Source organism: Panulirus ornatus, chromosome 66, assembly GCF_036320965.1.
Source record: "Panulirus ornatus isolate Po-2019 chromosome 66, ASM3632096v1, whole genome shotgun sequence".
Lineage (NCBI taxonomy): Eukaryota > Metazoa > Arthropoda > Malacostraca > Decapoda > Palinuridae > Panulirus > Panulirus ornatus.
In genome coordinates this window covers 1,844,870-1,863,732 of record NC_092289.1, presented here as the reverse complement: position 1 = coordinate 1,863,732, position 18,863 = coordinate 1,844,870, and the positions used below count along the sequence as shown (strand labels likewise).

The 18,863-nt window shown below is 37.3% G+C and overlaps 2 protein-coding genes across 2 annotated transcripts in view; one reads left to right on the top strand and one right to left on the bottom strand.

Moving 5' to 3' along the window:
* Positions 1-1,524: 1,524 nt before the first annotated feature.
* Positions 1,525-14,201, bottom strand: Las (lipoyl synthase, mitochondrial). The gene is made up of 9 exons (XM_071658274.1): positions 14,045-14,201; positions 11,670-11,780; positions 11,377-11,502; positions 10,085-10,201; positions 8,853-9,009; positions 5,405-5,462; positions 3,358-3,516; positions 2,452-2,567; positions 1,525-1,953 (listed from the first exon to the last, which is right to left on the bottom strand). The coding sequence occupies exons 1-9, from the start codon at positions 14,138-14,140 to the stop codon at positions 1,715-1,717; spliced, it is 1,179 nt and encodes a 392-aa protein (XP_071514375.1). The 5' UTR covers positions 14,141-14,201; the 3' UTR covers positions 1,525-1,714.
* A 435-nt stretch (positions 14,202-14,636) lies between these two features.
* The window catches only part of fid (fire dancer), a 227,176-nt gene continuing 222,949 nt past the window's right edge, over positions 14,637-18,863 (top strand). The window contains exon 1 of the mRNA XM_071658267.1: positions 14,637-15,095. The gene's annotated coding sequence lies outside the window, so the exon portion shown is untranslated. The remainder of the gene's footprint in view (positions 15,096-18,863) is intronic.

Genomic DNA, 18,863 nt, shown 5'->3' with positions numbered 1-18,863 from the left:
CTTTCAAGTCTAACTTATGCCTTTTAATCCCCTGTATCACAACCTTGTATCCACCTACTAATTCTACCAACTTTAATAATCTTTCTCTAAACTTTTTAAACACCTCATTCACACATGACTGCAAACCACATTTACTGCACTTCCATCTAAACTTTCATTTACCCCCTTTTCATAGTACTCCTTGCATCTCATAACTTTCCATCACCTTTACCTCTCCATTCTTCCTTACACCAAACCTCCACTTCTTCCTGATCCTCACCCACACAAGAACTGTGAAATGGTCAGTCTCCAAAGAATTCTCTCGCAATGCCAGCATCTAGCATTGCCTTGCTCATCCTTTCATCCACTGCCACATAGTCATTCAAACTTTTGCTCTTCTCTTACATCATTACTCATCCATATATACCTGTGGATCATCTTGAGCTGAAAAAAGGAGTTTGCAAGGAATAAACCCTCAGCACAGACATCCACAAGGTAACATCCATTTTTATTTACTCAGGGCACTACCCATTTACCAACTTTCATCAAATTTCATCACATCCCACCTTTGCATGCATATCATCCATTACAACCAACTTTCTCTCATTCTCAAAACCATTTATAGAGTCATTCAAATTTCTCCAGAAATGCTTAATTTCATCCTTACTTTGCAGTCTTCATATTCAGAGGTACCTATGCATACTTCATTATTCCAATGTTCCTGAACACCCTTTCATACTCTCAGTGGTAGTAGAATTGCACCTCCTTTTTTTTCCTTCCTCCCAAATAAATTTCATTCACTCCTGTCCATACCATCCCCCCCTTCAAAACCCTCCCATAACTTGCATTCATTATTTCCATTTTCACTCCATACACCCTGCCCAAGGATTTGGGTTCATCCAATCCCCAGTACATCCAAACTATAACTTTTGAATTTCTCCATAAGCTCTTTCCCAGCCATACCATTTAATTCAGTGCCACCACCTTCAATTATTCATCCCTTTTACTCCTCAGCATAATTGATAGACAAGAGTGCTTTTTTTATGCTTTTGTACCTCACCTTTGATAGATCACTGGCAGAGGGCAATTGCAGTGCAGTTTCCCAGAGGCAGCAGGGCTCCCAGTTATGCAAAGAAAACTACTTCTATTGCCCTCATGGAGAGGGGCAATGCCTCCCCCTTCAGTAAACTATTATGTTTACTCTTCAATGAGTGGTAGAAGGCCAATAAATTCAGATGAAAGATGTCATCAGTCTTAGATGTTTGAACATTGATTGCATTCACTTACTGAATATGAAAGGTAGTGCTACTGTCTTGCAAATTTGTGATGACAATGTGACATCACATTGGAAATTATTCCCAAACAGTAAGTAACCCTGCAGTCAATTGTTATATTGCATGCAAGGAAAAGGAGCATGCTCTCAATACCTATTACTTCAGAGGCAATAAGATGATTTTCATGAAGTTTTCAATATTCAATCTTACATCACTTATAAGGATAAAATGCTCTGAAAAGATTATTAAAGGTACAATGAAGCAATCAACATCAGCCTTAAATCAACACTGTTTAATAGTAAGTAAACATACACTCAGCAGTGCCTGATATCTGCATTTATACTGTCAGAAAACATGCTATATATATATACAGATTATTGAGTACCGACAGCAATTATACATATGAAATATATCAACCCAATGAAATTCAACTTTATAAGACAGAATCAATCAATATGTAACTAATGGCCTTTATTTTGTTTTCTTTCCATAAGAAGATTCTTCAAGAAGAATTCACCAGCTCGGTAAGATGATCGTACTAATGGTCCACTGGCAGTGTAAAGAAATCCTAAGCTCTTTCCAATTTCCTCCCAGTATTGGTATTTCTCGGGTGTGACATACTCTGCAACTCTAAGATGTCGCTTGGTTGGCTGCATGTACTGCCCAAGAGTAATACAGTCCACCCCAACACTACGTAAATCTGCAAAGTAAAGGAAATAATCGATTACAATATTTATCTATAAATCCCGATGACTGTGATGGATTTATAGATATTAGGTAGGTATATGGATAATAGGTAGGTAGTTGATTATTTAACCACAGTTGCCCAAGGAAATAACAATGTTTAAGGGAAGAAGGAGGCATAAGTTAATTTCTGAGTGGCCAGTCTACACAAAAACCGAGAAGCAGCAACAAGCTGTGAGTGTTGCATAAACCTTTGACATGCAAACAGCTTATGACAATAATGGCCTAAATAATACCAGTAAAAGAGGGAGAGATCAGCAGCATCATGGCATCAGAAAGGGAGAGAAATAATATCCAAAGAGGAATCTACTTTATCATGGTTTATAGCTAAAAACACACCAGCTTTTATTATAAAACAGAAAAACATGAACTTAGTTTAAGCATATCTCAAGTAATTAATCATAGCATCTGTCATAAGGTTTAACTTTAACATCCCAAGAAATCATTTACCTACCTTTCATAGTCTGCAAAACTTCATCATCTGTCTCTCCGAGTCCCAGCATAATAGATGATTTCGTCACTAAGTCTGATTTCACCAGCTTGGCATGCTCCAAAACTTCTAAAGACTGCCTGAAGTCACATGTATTATGTTAAATGGATGTACCAGGTACATACATGGTTAATGAAACTTTACCTAAGTAAATGTTAGTACTGAGGATGGCGCACAGTGAAAGAAGGCCTCAATACGAATATTTTTGAGCACGAAACAAGCTGCAGGAATCTATGCAAGTGATTTGGACAGAGTGAATTGGTTTGATTTGGTATTTGAAAAACATTGCATAATTAAGGGATGAACCATAGGTATATGAAGAGCTGAAGACAAGTCATCGAATAATCTGTGGGGCTTGGCTGTGGATGGTAGGCTTTGGTTAAAGTAGATCATATATCTAGTCACTGCTTCCTACTGAAGATGTGTTCCTGGATAATGTAAGCTAGCAGAATAATCAGATAGTGAAGCCTATTTACCAGAGAATTCAATGGAACAAGGGTGGAGGATTATGTTCCTGGGAGAAAATTCTCACCCTAATTTTTCATATACAAGCATAAAAGCTAAGAAATATAGGGTAAAATAAAGGAGCAAAATTAATATAAGTATTCAAATAAGAAATACAGCTTAAAAAAGTGTTGATTTATGTAAAAATACATTACACTGGCATGTTACAATGATTATAATCCTCATGCCAGGCTCCCAACGTTTGCACCAAGTTCTCAATAACTTCACCTCAATACACTTTTGCAATGCACAAGCAATAAGCACTCATTAACAGATGAAGATTAAGTACAATAATACAAAAACAGATAGTAAAGGGATAAACTACTGCCAGCCTAGAAAATAAACTAAGTACATAAATACACTTACCTGTATTTTGCTCTAGGATCACGTACACGAGGTGTCAAAGCTTCAACAGTTTCAATGTTATGTGCAAATACGTCTAGACCAGATGTGGCAATAATTGCTATGCAGCTTTTGTCACCTCTGAAGTCTGGTACAAGACACTCCACCAATATTGAAGAGTTCCTGTGATGTCATATATTAATATATACTATATTACATAAATGCAGATGAAAATACTACATGAAGGAACAACTATCCTAAGTCAAATAATATCTAAAGATGTTTAAACTTTTAATGTACATTATGTGTATGTATCTAAATACAGCATGACTGGAGAAATCAATTTTGATCTGAGACTTTTTATGTCTTGCTCAACCATCATTTTGGACTACAGATTACACAGAAATACCTACAGATATGAAGGCAAGCAAGTATGAATATGTACATGTGTATATATGTGTATGTCTGTGTATGTATATGTATGTATATATTTTTTTTTTTCTTTTTGCCGCTGTCTCCCGCGTTTGCGAGGCAGCGCAAGGAAACAGACGAAAGAAATGGCCCAACCCACCTCCATACACATGTATATACATATGTCCACACACGCAAATATACATACCTACACAGCTTTCCATGGTTTACCCCAGACGCTTCACATGCCCTGATTCAATCCACTGACAGCACGTCAACCCCGGTATACCACATCGATCCAATTCACTCTATTCCTTGCCCTCCTTTCACCCTCCTGCATGTTCAGGCCCCGATCACACAAAATCTTTTTTACTCCATCTTTCCATCTCCAATTTGGTCTCCCACTTCTCCTCGTTCCCTCCACCTCCGACACATATATCCTCTTGGTCAATCTTTCCTCACTCATTCTCTCCATGTGCCCAAACCACTTCAAAACACCCTCTTCTGCTCTCTCAACCACGCTGTATGTATATATGTATATAAATAAATAATATAAAATACCTACAGATAGTATATTGGTTTCGGTGCATTATACATGACAGCTAGAGACTGAGTGTGAACAAATGTGGCCTTTGTTGTCTTTTCCTAGCACTACCTTGTGCGTGTGTAGGGGGAGTAGGAGTGTCATTTCATGTGTGGTTGGGTGGCGATGGGAATGAATAAAGGCAGCAAGTATGAATTTTGTACATGTGTATATATGTATATGTCTGTGTATGTATATATATTTATATATATATGTATACGTTGAAATGTATAGGTATGTATATGTGCGTGTGTGGACGTGTATGTATATACATGTGTATGTGGGTGGGTTGGGCCATTCTTTCAACTATTTCCTTGTGCTACCTCGCTAATGCGGGAGACAGCGACAAAGTATAATAAATAGATAAAGAAATGTAGTATATTGGAACCTAAGACACCATATGTGACAAAGTGATAAGCAATTTGTAGGCCCCCAAACAAAAATTTACCCTACTGCTCAATCCCATCATTACATAGTCCCACTACAACTTCAAGATGCTCTGCCTTCCTGGAAACAAAATTGGCCTACACGTCCACAGCAAATCAACCATCAATGTAAGTAGCATGATGTATATCCTGATGTCAAACCAAGTGAAACTTGAAAAGTCTCTCAGATCATGAATGATTTTCTAAGCTTGAGAGTCAAGTTAAGGGTACTGCATCTTAATCAGATAGCAGTACTGGGTGCATAGTGAACAAAATATCAACTGAATAAAATTGGCAACTACTCGTACTCATCTTTAATCAGCAAAACAACAAAACAAAGACCTATATTTCTAAAGAAAAGGTTTGTTCTGAAATCCATATTTCAAATACATGACAAGCATATCAAGCTGAGGTGCCATTTTTTGATGGGACTATGTAATCATAGATGTTTATTAACATGTTCAATAAAGGCCTATTAGTAACAAGCCATTTGAGGCCACTGTCATATTTCTGGAATTCATTTTATAATTTATAGTCCAAAACAATGTCTATATGCATGAAGTACAGGAAACTTAGGTAATTATTTGGAACTGCAAATAAATTTATGGATGAAGTGAAACTTTCATTTGGAACAAAATGAAAAATCACTTACTGCCTTTTCAATTCCTTCACAGTTTCTGCAAAGTGGGATGAACCACCATCTGGAATATCTGTGGACATGGGGGAATCAATTTTAAAAGTTATGTTTATAAAACAGTATAGTTAAAACTTTTCCATCTCCAGTATCTTTAGTCAATAATGAAAGTCTACTCTAAAGTCTTCATACAATATCTACCACAAATGGCAGAAATGCATGAAGAATTTCATGAAGTGGTATTATGGATGTTAAAAAACATTTAAATCAGTGGACACTACCATATCAGAAGTTAATTTTTCTCAACGTCTTCATGTTCACAGCTGATTCCTTACCCAAAACGATTTTCAAGATATGAAAATTTCTCTTCCTGTCCTAAAAATATTCATATTACATGTAAAAGTACATTTTGGCCACTAAAATCCATATGCAAGTGTGTATAAGTCTGGGTTGCTTTATATTCAAAAGGTACTAAAATCAGCCTGTGGCGACCTACTTGATACATATGACATGTAGGCTGCCACTCATACATCTTGTCATTCATTTGTATTCTACATCTGTATTTTGAGTTGTTGAATATGATTTTCATTGCAGAATGAACTATTTTTTTTTTAGGTAACCTGCAGGATTCATGCAAATGGAAATTTGTGTAGAAATATCTGTTGATGTTTGGTTGGCATCAATTTGTTAATGTGTCCCCACCCTCTCTCTGTTTATCAATATTAGCCTCTTCTCTTTCTTGTCAAGTAAACACATTTACTCCTGGGAGGTTCATAAACAAAAGACTATTAATATATGAACATGATTTATTCCTACAGTCATGGATAGGAAGCTGTGATGTCAGTGCATTATACATTACAGATATAGAATGGAATCGAGTGGATGTGGCCTTTCTTTGTCTATTCCTAGTGCTAACTCACTAAAGCAGGAAACGGTAATCATGTATGGAAAAACATAGAGTAATATTGCAAGGTAAAAAATTTTATGTAACAAGTTACATAATAATAAAATATAGGACTAAGAATCATATCTATTATGATACTCAGAGAGGTAAATAATAATACAAATAATATCAGAACAAATGAGCAAGCCCTAGTTATCGATCATTCTAGGTAGTCGGTGATAAAAAAAATAACTGAGATAGATGAGTGAAAGATGCTTTGAGTGACTGGAGCCTCAACATGCAAGAGGGTATGAGTTGTGCATAGGATAGAGCGAATTGGAGCAATGTGTTCTATAAAGGGAAACATGTTCTCAATGGACTGTACCAGGGAATTTGTTGCAGTCAGGGTTACCATGAAAAAGTCTGTGGTGCCTAGTATGTGGATAAGGGGCTCTGGTTTTGGAGCATTATACATGACACCTTGAGAGTGGATGTGAGCAAATGAGGCCATTTTTGGAAGTACCTTGCTATTCTGGGTAATAGTTAAAGACGATTGAAAATCTGGTAAAGTATCTGTAGTTGTTACTAAACAGACATTTAAATTTGGCATGCTGTGCATGCTCAGCTTATCACATTTGTTGATTCGTGCTGATTCGTACATCTTTCTTCTCCTCCTCCATTAATGAATTACTGATACAAAAAGAAGTGTTCCCAGTGTTAACAGTTCAAGATCCAATGTATTGTTATCACCATCATCTATGCCCCCAAATCTATCACTGATTAGCCATAATCAATATAGGTACACATGCCAGGTCATATCCTCCCCCATCATGCTATATAGGCAACTGAGACACGAGGATACTTTTCCAGTGCTAACTGTAGTTAAGGAAAAGAATCACCTCTACATATCAAAAAGTGTGGCTTTCAACTTAATGAAAAAGGGAAGCGGGAATCTGTACATGTAATGCTAAAGACCCCCTGCGACACTGTACTACAGTATATGGAAAATGATAGTTATGGCATTTCTTCCCAGTTGTAAATATAATGTTTTTGTGGCACATGTTGCTAGGTTTAAGAGATAATAAAGCTTCAACCTAACTAGTGTTACTAATCATACTGTACTGAATGTTATCTAAACAGTGCAGACTTTTGTTTTGCTATATATTAGCAATATCTCTCATGTAACCAAGTACATTACATCTTAGTTTTATTTTTTCATACTTGATTGCCATTTCCCACATTAGTGAGGTAGCTACAAGAACTGATGAAGAAAAGCCACATCTGCTCACATAAGTTCTCTAGTTATTATGTGTAATGCACCAAAACCACAGCTCCCTATCCACAACCAGGCCCCACAGACTTATCCACAGTTTACCCCAGATGCTTCACATGTCCTGGTTCAGTCCACTGAGAGCAAGTCAACCCCTGTATACCACATTATTCCAATCTAGTCTATTCCGTGCATGTCTTTCACCCTCCTGCATGTTCAGGCCCTGACTGGTCAAATTTTCTTTTACTCCATCCATCCATCTCCAATTTGTTCTCCCTGTTCTCTTTGTTCCCTCCACTTCTGATGCATTTATCCTCTTTGTCAACCTTTCCTCACTCATTCTCCCCATATGTCCAAACCATTTCAGTAAACTTTCTTTAGCTCTGTCGACCACACTCAATCTATTACCACACCTTTCTCTTACCATTTCGTTACTCACTAGACCAAACCACCTTACACCACATATTCTCCTTAAACATTTCATTTCCAACACATCCACCCTCCTCCACACAGCCTTCTCTATAGCCTGCCTCACATCCATATAATATTGTTGCGACTAACATACCTTAAAACGTACCCATTTTTGCCCTCCCAAATAATGTTCTCTCCACATGTTCTTCAGCACTCCCAGAACCTTTGCCCCCTCTCCTCCCCTTTGATTTACTTCCACTGCCATGGATCCATTCACTGACAGGTCCACCATGCCACTCCCAGGTATCTAAAATGCTTTATTTCCTCCAATTTTTCTCCATGTAAACTTACGTCCCATCTACCTTGTCTCTCATCCCTGCTAAACCTATTAATCTTGCCTTTATTCACATTTACTCTCAATTTCCTCCTTTCACAAACTTCCAAACTCAGTCACTGACTTCTGTAGTTTCTCGCTCAAATCTACCACCAGTGCAGGACCATCAGAAAACAACAACTTACTCACTCCCCAAGCCCTTTCACATCCAAATGATGGCATACCTGCTCCTCTTTCCAAGACTCTCTTTTTTACATCCCTCACTATCCCACTCATAAACTTATCAATAACTATGGTGATATCAAATACCCCTGCTCCAAACCAACCTTCATATGGTACCATTCACTCTCCTCCCTTCTGACTTGTACACATGCTTTACACACTGTAGTTTTTTGTAACTAATTCACAACACAACAGCCACATTATGCTAAAGTACTCACTAAAAGGCATCACTGGTTCTACATTAACAAAGTGCATGCCGTATCATGCTCCCTAATAGAAAATGCTATATCCATATACATAAAAGTAAAAAATATACCAAGACACAATACCAAAAATATCCCTTTACCATCTCGATCTACAGAGGTTAAAACAACATAGTTGAGACCCCATGTGGCAATTGCTGTAGCAGTATTGACAGGTTCCATAGGGTCTAAAGGTGGTGGCTTGCGAGCTGTCTTCACAGAACAGAACCTACAACCACGAGTACAAGTGTCTCCCATCAGCTGTCAAATAAAACACACTTTCATAACATCAAGAAGTGTAGCAATAGAATACATTTTAATATCTAACTGTCCCTCCCCCTCCCACCTTAGTAACCCAGAATCAAAACAAATAAAAAGTAGCCTGAGTTGTACATTTTTTTTTTTTTTTTTTTTTTTTGCTTTGTCACTGTCTCCCGCGTTTGCGAGGTAGCGCAAGGAAACAGACGAAAGACATGGCCCAACCCACCCCCACACACATGTATATACATACGTCCACACACGCAAATATACATACCTACACAGCTTTCCATGGTTTACCCCAGACGCTTCACATGCCCCGATTCAATCCACTGACAGCACGTCAACCCCGGTATACCACATCGCTCTAATTCACTCTATTCCTTGCCCTCCTTTCACCCTCCTGCATGTTCAGGCCCCGATCACACAAAATCTTTTTCACTCCATCTTTCCACCTCCAATTTGGTCTCCCTCTTCTCCTCGTTCCCTCCACCTCCGACACATATATCCTCTTGGTCAATCTTTCCTCACTCATTCTCTCCATGTGCCCAAACCATTTCAAAACACCCTCTTCTGCTCTCTCAACCACGCTCTTTTTATTTCCACACATCTCTCTTACCCTTACGTTACTTACTCGATCAAACCACCTCACACCACACATTGTCCTCAAACATCTCATTTCCAGCACATCCATCCTCCTGCGCACAACTCTATCCATAGCCCACGCCTCGCAACCATACAACATTGTTGGAACCACTATTCCTTCAAACATACCCATTTTTGCTTTCCGAGATAATGTTCTCGACTTCCACACATTCTTCAAGGCTCCCAGAATTTTCGCCCCCTCCCCCACCCTATGATCCACTTCCGCTTCCATGGTTCCATCCGCTGCCAGATCCACTCCCAGAGTTGTACATATCTACTTTAATTCAAAAGGTACAGATGAAAAAGAAGCACTCCTGCTATACTTATATTAAAAAATATAAGACATAATTTCTACAAATGTTAAATTTCCAGAGTAAAAGATAAAGATAACATGAAAAGAATGTGAATAACATTTCATATGTACTCCACTAACCATTATAGTTGCAGTTGAGACACTATCTTCATTACCACCCCAGCATTCACCAATATTTGGACATCGAGCTTCTTCACAGACTGTGTGGAGGTTAAGCCCACGGAGGTCAGCCTTCAACTAAGCCAAAATTTCCATGGTGAGGTGCAATTAAAGTAAGGAATAATTAAAATACAACATGGAGGCATTTTTTAACTAAAAGATATTCCTTTAAGCCTCAAAAGACATCAAAACAGTGAATAGCTTCATCTACACAATTAAAAATCAGTCCAATTGATTGTTTCTTACTCTAAAACAACAGAGTAGAAAACATACACATAAAAATACATAGCACATGCAAATATACATACAAACATATATCTGTTTTTCATTTGTACTTTTTATGCATGCAAATATACATACAAACTTATATCTGTTTTTCATTTGTACTTTTTATGCATGCAAATATACATACAAACATATATTTATTTTTCAATTACTTGTACTTTTTATGTCATAGTACTGTAAAGTATTTACTTTCTATCTATCTATATCTCTTGTTAACTGTTTCCTCTGGGAACTCCTTCTTAGGAGTGGCCACAGCAAAACAGGAGTCTCCATCTTTATAACAGGCAGGCCAAAGGCATGGCTAGTGCATAGCACTCACTACAGGAAAATCTACGAGTTGTGTGAGGTGTTGTTAAGTGTTGTGTGTGACAAGGAAAGATTTTGTTTGTGGACAGAATGTCAGCAGTCCATTTGTAGGGTGAGGCAGAAAGAAAAGACAGCTACCTGGGTCAGAGGAATACAATTTGACAATCACTGAAGTTCTGGCTCACTACACAGCTGTCACTAACCCTTCCAATATCCAGATGGGTAGTAATGGTAATATAGCTCCCTTGTCAGTGGCTGCCAGCCAACTACCAACTATTACAGAGTATTTACTCAAATTCTCAAATAAATTTAATGAACTTTTTATATGCATTACTTGATTGTGGTTTTTATTTTATTCTTTGCAGTTAAGTATTAAAGTTCCTCTTTTGTTCTACCTCCTTGATTCACATTTCACATACACTTTTCTTGTTCATAATCATATTTTAACATATGTCACAATGCCAATTAGCAATATCAAAGGTTAACATAAATCGAATGGCTGCTACTTGTCACTACAACCCACATATTAAATCCTCTTTATCACCATATATGCTCTGATTTCTTTGCAAAGCTGTCATTTATTCAGAATGCAAATCTTTCCACTAAGATCATCCATGCAACAAAAGAGTGATAACTGCATCTTCTGTAATAACATTCCCTACCTTACTATAATTCTTTCCCATTGGAATTTCTCGTTTCAGCCATGGTGGAAGTCTTAAGCGTTCAGTTTCTCCTGCCTCTCGCTTCAGCTTTCCAGTGTAATCTGACCAAGTCATATCCTTTGTGACCTGAAGGGACACTCTTGCATTAATAAGATGTATGAATACTACTGACTTCTCTCATTATATAGTATATACTGTATTAGATTCACTGAATTCACCAATCTCTCTATACATAGCCCATGTGTTATTCAACATACATTAAGGTGTTCCCTGTAAGATGACAAAATACATGCCTCTCCTGAAATAAAGTCACCAAGTGAAGGGCCTTTGGCCACCTTCTTTTTCTTCTCCTTTGGCAGACTACTGGCCTGCCTTGTGATGGCCACCCTGGTTGAAGCAAGATCCTGAAAGAATTAGTTCTGTTAATTTTATGCTGCTAACTCTTTCTTATAAAAAAGCACAATTTTACAGGTTATTATCTAAATGCTAAAAAACTCAAATAAATCCTTTTAGATCATGAATAAGTACAAATTTGGTAGTATACATACTAAAATAAGAATGATATTAAGTTCAAGATCTTTACACATCTCACCCAAGTTTGAGTATGTGGCACTTAAATGGTATCAGGAATGATTCAATGGAACACTTCAAAAATATTACTGTAGATTCATATTAACTTGCCTTGAAGGCATCAATAAATTTAGGCTTTTGGCAAGTTAGGTTCTTCAGACCAAAGTATGTATACATTATTAATGGTATACCATAAAGTGTTTATGCATATTAAATAAAGTACATGATTTAGGAAAGGTAAAGCTTGTCCATCATCCATCAACTGACGGACCTTGGATATGTTGAAAAGGATAATATGCCAGTTGTAGGAGTGTTTTGCCTTGAAGTCTTATTTATACATTTTTTTATGCTCTGCCAATATTCTTAGATAGTTTACTTGTGTATGTATATCTACTAACAACAGCTTCAACATTCACAAAGGTAAAAAAAAGAATTCCCATTACTATAAGAAAATCAGCAATGGACCTGAAACTGGTGTGCCTTTATATCATCTCAATCTGAACCATTCATACAGCATTGTGTTTAGCTGCAACAATTTAGGTTTAGCTAATTTCTTTTGTTTAAGATTGGCTTTTTGTTTCTGTTTATATCTACCTGTACATTCTGCTTCAGCAAAATGATTTGATACTTTTTCTTTTTCAGCTTTCATTGCTGATGAATACAAGGAATATAAATGAATGCAAACAGAATCAGAACACAGGATCCTTTTTAGGCTGTCTATGAAAGAAAAATAAATCAAAACATATGGCTTAGAGAGTAGAAATACAAACAAATGACTTGTAGAGAAACATAAAGACTTTTTAACTTTAAAGGAACATATAACGCCATTTGTAGGCTTAAAATGAGAGATTCGTCTTTAATTTCACATGTCTATGGTGTTGCTTTTAACTACTTTTATTGGTAAATCATTCTATATGACACCAGTCCTGTTGAAGAAAATATCCTTTGTCTAGTTTGAGTAAAATGCTTACCTTTAACTATGCATTAATTTCTATGGGTGAAATTAGAATAATCTAGTCTTAAGCAGGAGCTTAGTTTAACACCAAAGAAGACTTAGATAGTTCTTGATTCTTTTCTTATGTTGCAGGCTCCAGTCATGGCCAAAAGTCCTATCTGAGGCCAGGCCCTAAATGAAATATCAAAATATGCAAGAGATACAGAAAATCAAAGAAAAAAAAAAAAGATAAAATTATTCAACCAAAGACACACATCCCCTGGCCATTTCTTCAAACCCTACAAGGCTTTGTTCATCTTGAAAGTTAAAATACAAATTACATGATGTGATAAAATGATTTGATGTGAAGTATACAAATGCCTAATTTCCATTATCAGATAAGAAACATACCCCAACAGATGCTGTCAGAATTTATAAGAATGCAAATGAAATATCACATCCTCTTAGTTTTTTCTTCATGAAAACAATGATTCCTAAATAGTGGAACAGAGAACACAGAAAGCGAGTGTCTTCTTTCGGATGCACTGCATATTTTTGTAATCAAAAAGGCGACACTTTTAGTTAGCTGAGATGGCACGGGCAGCTGAGGCCCTAATCAAGGCCATCCCGTTAATGCTATATATATATATATATATATATATATATATATATATATATATATATATATTTATATATCCTGGCTATCTTCCCAACCCAGAGTATAAACTGCCATTCCCTAAAAGAAGTTTTGATACATGGGTAAACAGGTATTATACTAAGCTTTCACAAGCTTTGTTGATTTCTTGTAGTGTTTCACTTGCTCTTACATTTTCCTCGACCATCATAGCAGTCATTGCCTAAATATTTCAAATTATCTTCCCCAACTAAACTACTTTTACCAGTCTATTGATAGGCCTTTCTTCAGATGGTGTCCAATTATTTCTGTGGTGCCCTTAAACTAGAACCATACCCTTTTCTTCTGTCAATACCATAATACCGGTCAAACTGGTAAATTACCTCGATTTACTGATGCCTTACCCCAGATTTTTACGTCACAGGGAATTATGTAGTTAAAATTAGGGAGACTACCATGTCATGCTGTTGCTTTATACATAAATATTACATGATTAATTTTGACAATAGGCCTCATCAAGAGGTACTTACATGGCATGAATACCCATTGAACCATAACAGTGCCTGGCAAGGCTTTATAGAGTCCAGAGACTTGCTCCGGAGAAGGTTTAGTGCAGCTGTTGCCATGATGAGGTTTGTTATGGTGGTGGACTACGGCTCTAAATGTTCCACTTTCATAATCAGGTGAGGGAGGCTATTATCAAACTCAATATACTTCATCATATACTTTAATTGCTGGTGTCTTTATACATAAACTGGGGTTAAGATTACATTTACTATGTTATTGATGAACAAAAAATTCTGTATTTGAGATTATTCTTTTTTTTTTTTTTTGTATTGAGGGAAGATAAGTGAAGAGCATCCTAATTATCTTGGTTACTTTTCTTGAGGTAATTTTCCCATGAAGGAAGACACGACTTGCAGGGTGAGGAAAATTCTTGGGTAAGATTGTATGAAATACTGTATCAATGCCAAATATATCATATGTAACAATATCAATTATATATATTAAGGCCATCAAATAGTATATTGGGTTGCAAGCGAGAGGCTTGGTCTTCTGTGTCTGTTTGTTTACCAAGTCGTTTAATAGAAAAGTACCGAGCCTAGTTATTGGGTCGATATATTTAAACAATGACTCTGAATATTTCTTATTGTCTCTAAAATTATGAAAGAAATTATTTGGGAGTTTTTCGTTTACAATTCGTGTTAATTACATAGTTGAAATTTCCATTTGTATTCATGTTGTTTATACTGGCTGGTGTGAGATGGTTAGGTCAGTGCCTCCCTGGTCGTGGGGAAGTGGGCTGAAGTCTGTCTTTATTATGTGTAGAAGTTTGGTAAATAAGTTTTTTTTTTTTGAAGACTTAGACTCTTTGAATACAGTGGTTACTCTATAAAGTGTTGAAGAACAGTATTCATATGAACCAGGAGGAGCAGTGACTGTTAATGTAAGTGACGATATCAGTGGTACAGTTAAACTCGTGTTGGTTTGTGCAGAAAACATCGTGCACGGAACTGCACCTCAGGTTGAGATTTCATTACGTTGCTAAAGTAATTCAATACCTCCGTCTTCTCGAATAAGGTAAGATTAAACAGTTTAGTGTGTGTAGAATTGATTTTTCTGTAATATAAGACAAAGCTAGGCAAGATTTCTCAGGTATGTATTGAACTTTTCCTTAACTAAAAGCATAGTGAGTTAGAGTTTGGAAGCTTCCATTGTAATTAACCTTGGAAACAAGTGGCTGCCTTTCAGTAGATTAGGTTAAGTGGATAGCCATCAAAGATTATGCAGATACAGTCACATGTCAGAATGTTATCTTCAGTAAACAGATATGGCACTATTTTATTTATTCTGATAGTCAGGACTCTATTTGTTACCATCACTTATCAGTTTAGTTTAGATATTCAGTCACAACAACAGACGTGTTCTTAGATATCACAATAAAGGAAGTTGCACCAGGTAAGATTCACAAACAAGGTTTAATTGATGATTGACACCATTTATTTCTTTGATTTAAAACAGCCCAAGAAACCCCCCCTTATCTTGGAGTTACACCCCATTTTTTGGAGTCCTTTACATGAGGCTCGTGCACCGCTCGAGAAGCTAGCTACGTCCACCGGTCTGGACCATAGTGTCTTAAAATGTTTAGTGTGTGCGTCTATGTCCCGAGAGTGCAGGGCTTTTTTTTTCCTTTCTTACGTTAGAGGCTTTAGTCACGGATAAAAGTCCACATCAAGGCCGGGCCTTAAGTAAAATGTAGAGAGGATTATGAAACAAGATTCAATTAGAGGTATTTACAGATTTTGGAGGAAGTGAAACACTTGTCTTTTGAGAAGAGCAAGATCTTAAGTTACTGTGAAGAAAAAAAAAATGAGAGGATAGAGATTTCCAAAGTTTCGAGGTGTAGGTTAAGAAACAGGTTTCAAAATGGCCTACCCTTGAGTTGCCGACGGCCACATAGTAATCATGTGACGCAGCATTTTGGCGAAAACTGTAACATGTAATATCAACCCACTAGTGTCTGACTAAGACCCTTTGTGACCCCCCTGTAATCCTTTTGCGCAACCGCTCTAGGATGAGTATGGGGTGCACAATAAATTTTGCTGGGGTTATCGGCACAAATTTACCCTTCTCGGACTCGACATACGTGCCGAATATCCGGCAGTAATCGTAGGTACCGGTCTCTCTTTACTGATGTAAGTTTGACTCTTTACTGTTGTAATAGTGTATTCGGTTGATTTGCATGATTGCTTGCACTTTCGTAAATATCTCAGTAATGCCAGTCTGTCGTAAGAATGCGATGACAATGAGAGCTTTCCTGTAAGACACGTACATGTTACAGATCTTTTTTTTTTTTTCAGTGCTGATGAGAATAGTCAGAATGAATGCAGTCGTATGGTTCACGAACGTAATCTTGGTAACAGTGCAGCACACACTGCAACACTGTAGTTGGAGACAGATACACAAAGCGGAGACATGAGCAGGTTTGTCAGCTGTTGTGATACTCAAGATGTCTCTTGAAACTGATTATAGCCGCGAAAAAGGATGGTAGTCTCATGACTGCTGAAGTTTGCTGGTTCTTCAGGAGGTTGAGGAAATGACTATTAGATTACCAGAAGTATCATTAGATACTGAATACGCAAACTTCTCAGCTGTTGAAGATGTATTGCACACTTGACTGACATCCTCACGCTCTGTGAATGGATTAGAACTGATATGAAAGTATTGTCGGCAGGGTATCTGAGAACGCAGTTTCAAAGTGATAGGGAACAGCAGATACTCCTCCCTGTATGGGTGGTGAAAGCGTCCAACAAGGTCCCGAAGATGTCAAAGATACCCTGCTAAAAGAAATTCAGTGGATTTCCAGCATCGAGAGTTAACTCGATGCTGTGGACTTTGGTGGTAGCAACGAGGTGGTGGAGGGAGAGAGAGAAGACTTGCGCAAGAGCCACAGGACCGCAGACACAACCAACAACGTCACTTAGAACACCTTTTGCAAACGGATGCGTTCTCATCGTAGTGATTCGTCAGTGAGCGAGTATGAATAGTGTAACCACCAACCTAGAATTACTGAATCTGTTGACTAACTGTTCCACGTATTAGTTTTGGAAACTGTTATCGGGCTTGATGAAGGAATATAGCTGTGGTCCTCAGTTCGGTGGACAGCTCGCTGATAAGGTTCCATTTATCTGACACTGACATGCTTATTACAGGCAGCTCGAGCTGTGTGTGTGTTACTACGTTTACACTACTTCCTGCGTACTTATACGCCTGTCATTCTTTTCAAGTGTTAGTGCTTTCCGAGACACATGATTCTGTAAGTGATAAAAGATTACTATATTTCTAACTCTGTCATTCTTACAACCGTAGTTTATTCTTACCACCTTATAATTTATCCTTTAGAACTTTGCTTTTACACAGTGATGCAATCGCTAGCGATCCAGACCCTGAGTAAACTATTCCTTTATCATGTTTCTGCATACATCAGGACATTTCAGTCTTACCCTATAAACGGTCCACAAATGGAGGCCAAATGCCGTTACTAACTAGCTTGAGCTGGCGCATTTTTTTTTCTGTGGAACCTTTCAGTCAAATCGTAACGAAAAACTATATTTCGAAAGATATATTGCTTTTATATTGTGCGTATTGATTCTTCTCGGATCCAAATCATTACGTAAGAACCAACCACTGAACAGACATTAGTCGCGTTGTTGCATCATTGGAATTCTTAAACACCCGAGTGTTTCCACCACAGTGGCTTGCAGATACCTCAGGAGAGTTCAGAATATTTGATTAGCAGACCACCAAACCAAGTTAGTCTAATTATAGCCTAGTTACTGCTGTTGTTCTTGTTACAGTTACCAGCGGGGGCTGATGGCGTTATTATGGGGAACCTGGCGTTAAACACAGCTATATATATAGATGTGATACATTATTATATATATATACCTCGTATATACGAATGTAACCCACACATTTGCTGCATTGAGCCAGCTAATTTGATGAGTAGTATTGATTCAGTTCATCGCCTTTATATATACAGGCGTGAAATTGATATTTGAACAGCTTCCAATATCAATTTACATAATGCAGTCAAACAGTTACAGAAAATTACTTTAATCAGATTTGTAAATAAGTAACCTTTAGCTACCGTAAGATCAGAAAGAGTGAAGTTATGATCGCATTTGGTGCCTTCTGATGTGATTGGTGGAGGGAGGCGCTTCCAACTTGTAAGTTCGCGTTTGTGATGTTGAATAATGTCGGTTTTACTACCTACAGTATAGCAACACCAGAATAGTTACAAAGTCAAATTATAAAACCCTCTCTTTCATTAATAAGTGTAGCATTTTATTAATATAATCCTCTCCTTTTAAGAGCACCATTTTACAAGTACTTTCTTTTGACATTCTCCATTGTGAAGTAAATTGATTGGCTCCTTGGATAATTGACTTACAGTGGGTCCTTCTGTTTTAGCATAGATAGCATATTGGCATCGCTAAGTTATGCGGTTTCTGCACCTTTGGCTGCTTAGCATTTTTTTGTCCAAGAAGTTAACTTCACCTTGAGGTGGACCATAAGTTTTGTGTGGTACTACTTTTATCAAGAGTTTTCTGACAGTTAGTTCTCTTGAGGAATAATTCGACGACTGCCAGCTGGCATTTAGACCTTTTAATCTTGAGTGTTCCTTAACCTAGTGATTATCTTGAGTGTTCCTTAACCTAGTGATTATCTTAAGTGAATGCTCCTTAACCTAGTGATTATCTTAAGTGAATGCTCCTTAACCTAGTGATTATCTTAAGTGAATGCTCCTTAACCTAGTGATTATCTTAAGTGAATGCTCCTTAACCT

What these genes read in the sequence shown, in the direction of transcription:
- Las (XM_071658274.1), bottom strand. Translation starts at nt 14,140, where the DNA reads ATGGCAACAGCTGCACTAAACCTTCTCCGGAGCAAGTCTCTGGACTCT. An exon ending in GTGACTTTATTTCAGGAGAG is followed by an intron (nt 11,503 to 11,669) that starts GCATGTATTTTG and finishes GTGTCCCTTCAG; the next exon opens with GTCACAAAGGATATGACTTG. An exon ending in GATCCTAGAGCAAAATACAG is followed by an intron (nt 2,568 to 3,357) that starts GTAAGTGTATTT and finishes ATGTGACTTCAG; the next exon opens with GCAGTCTTTAGAAGTTTTGG.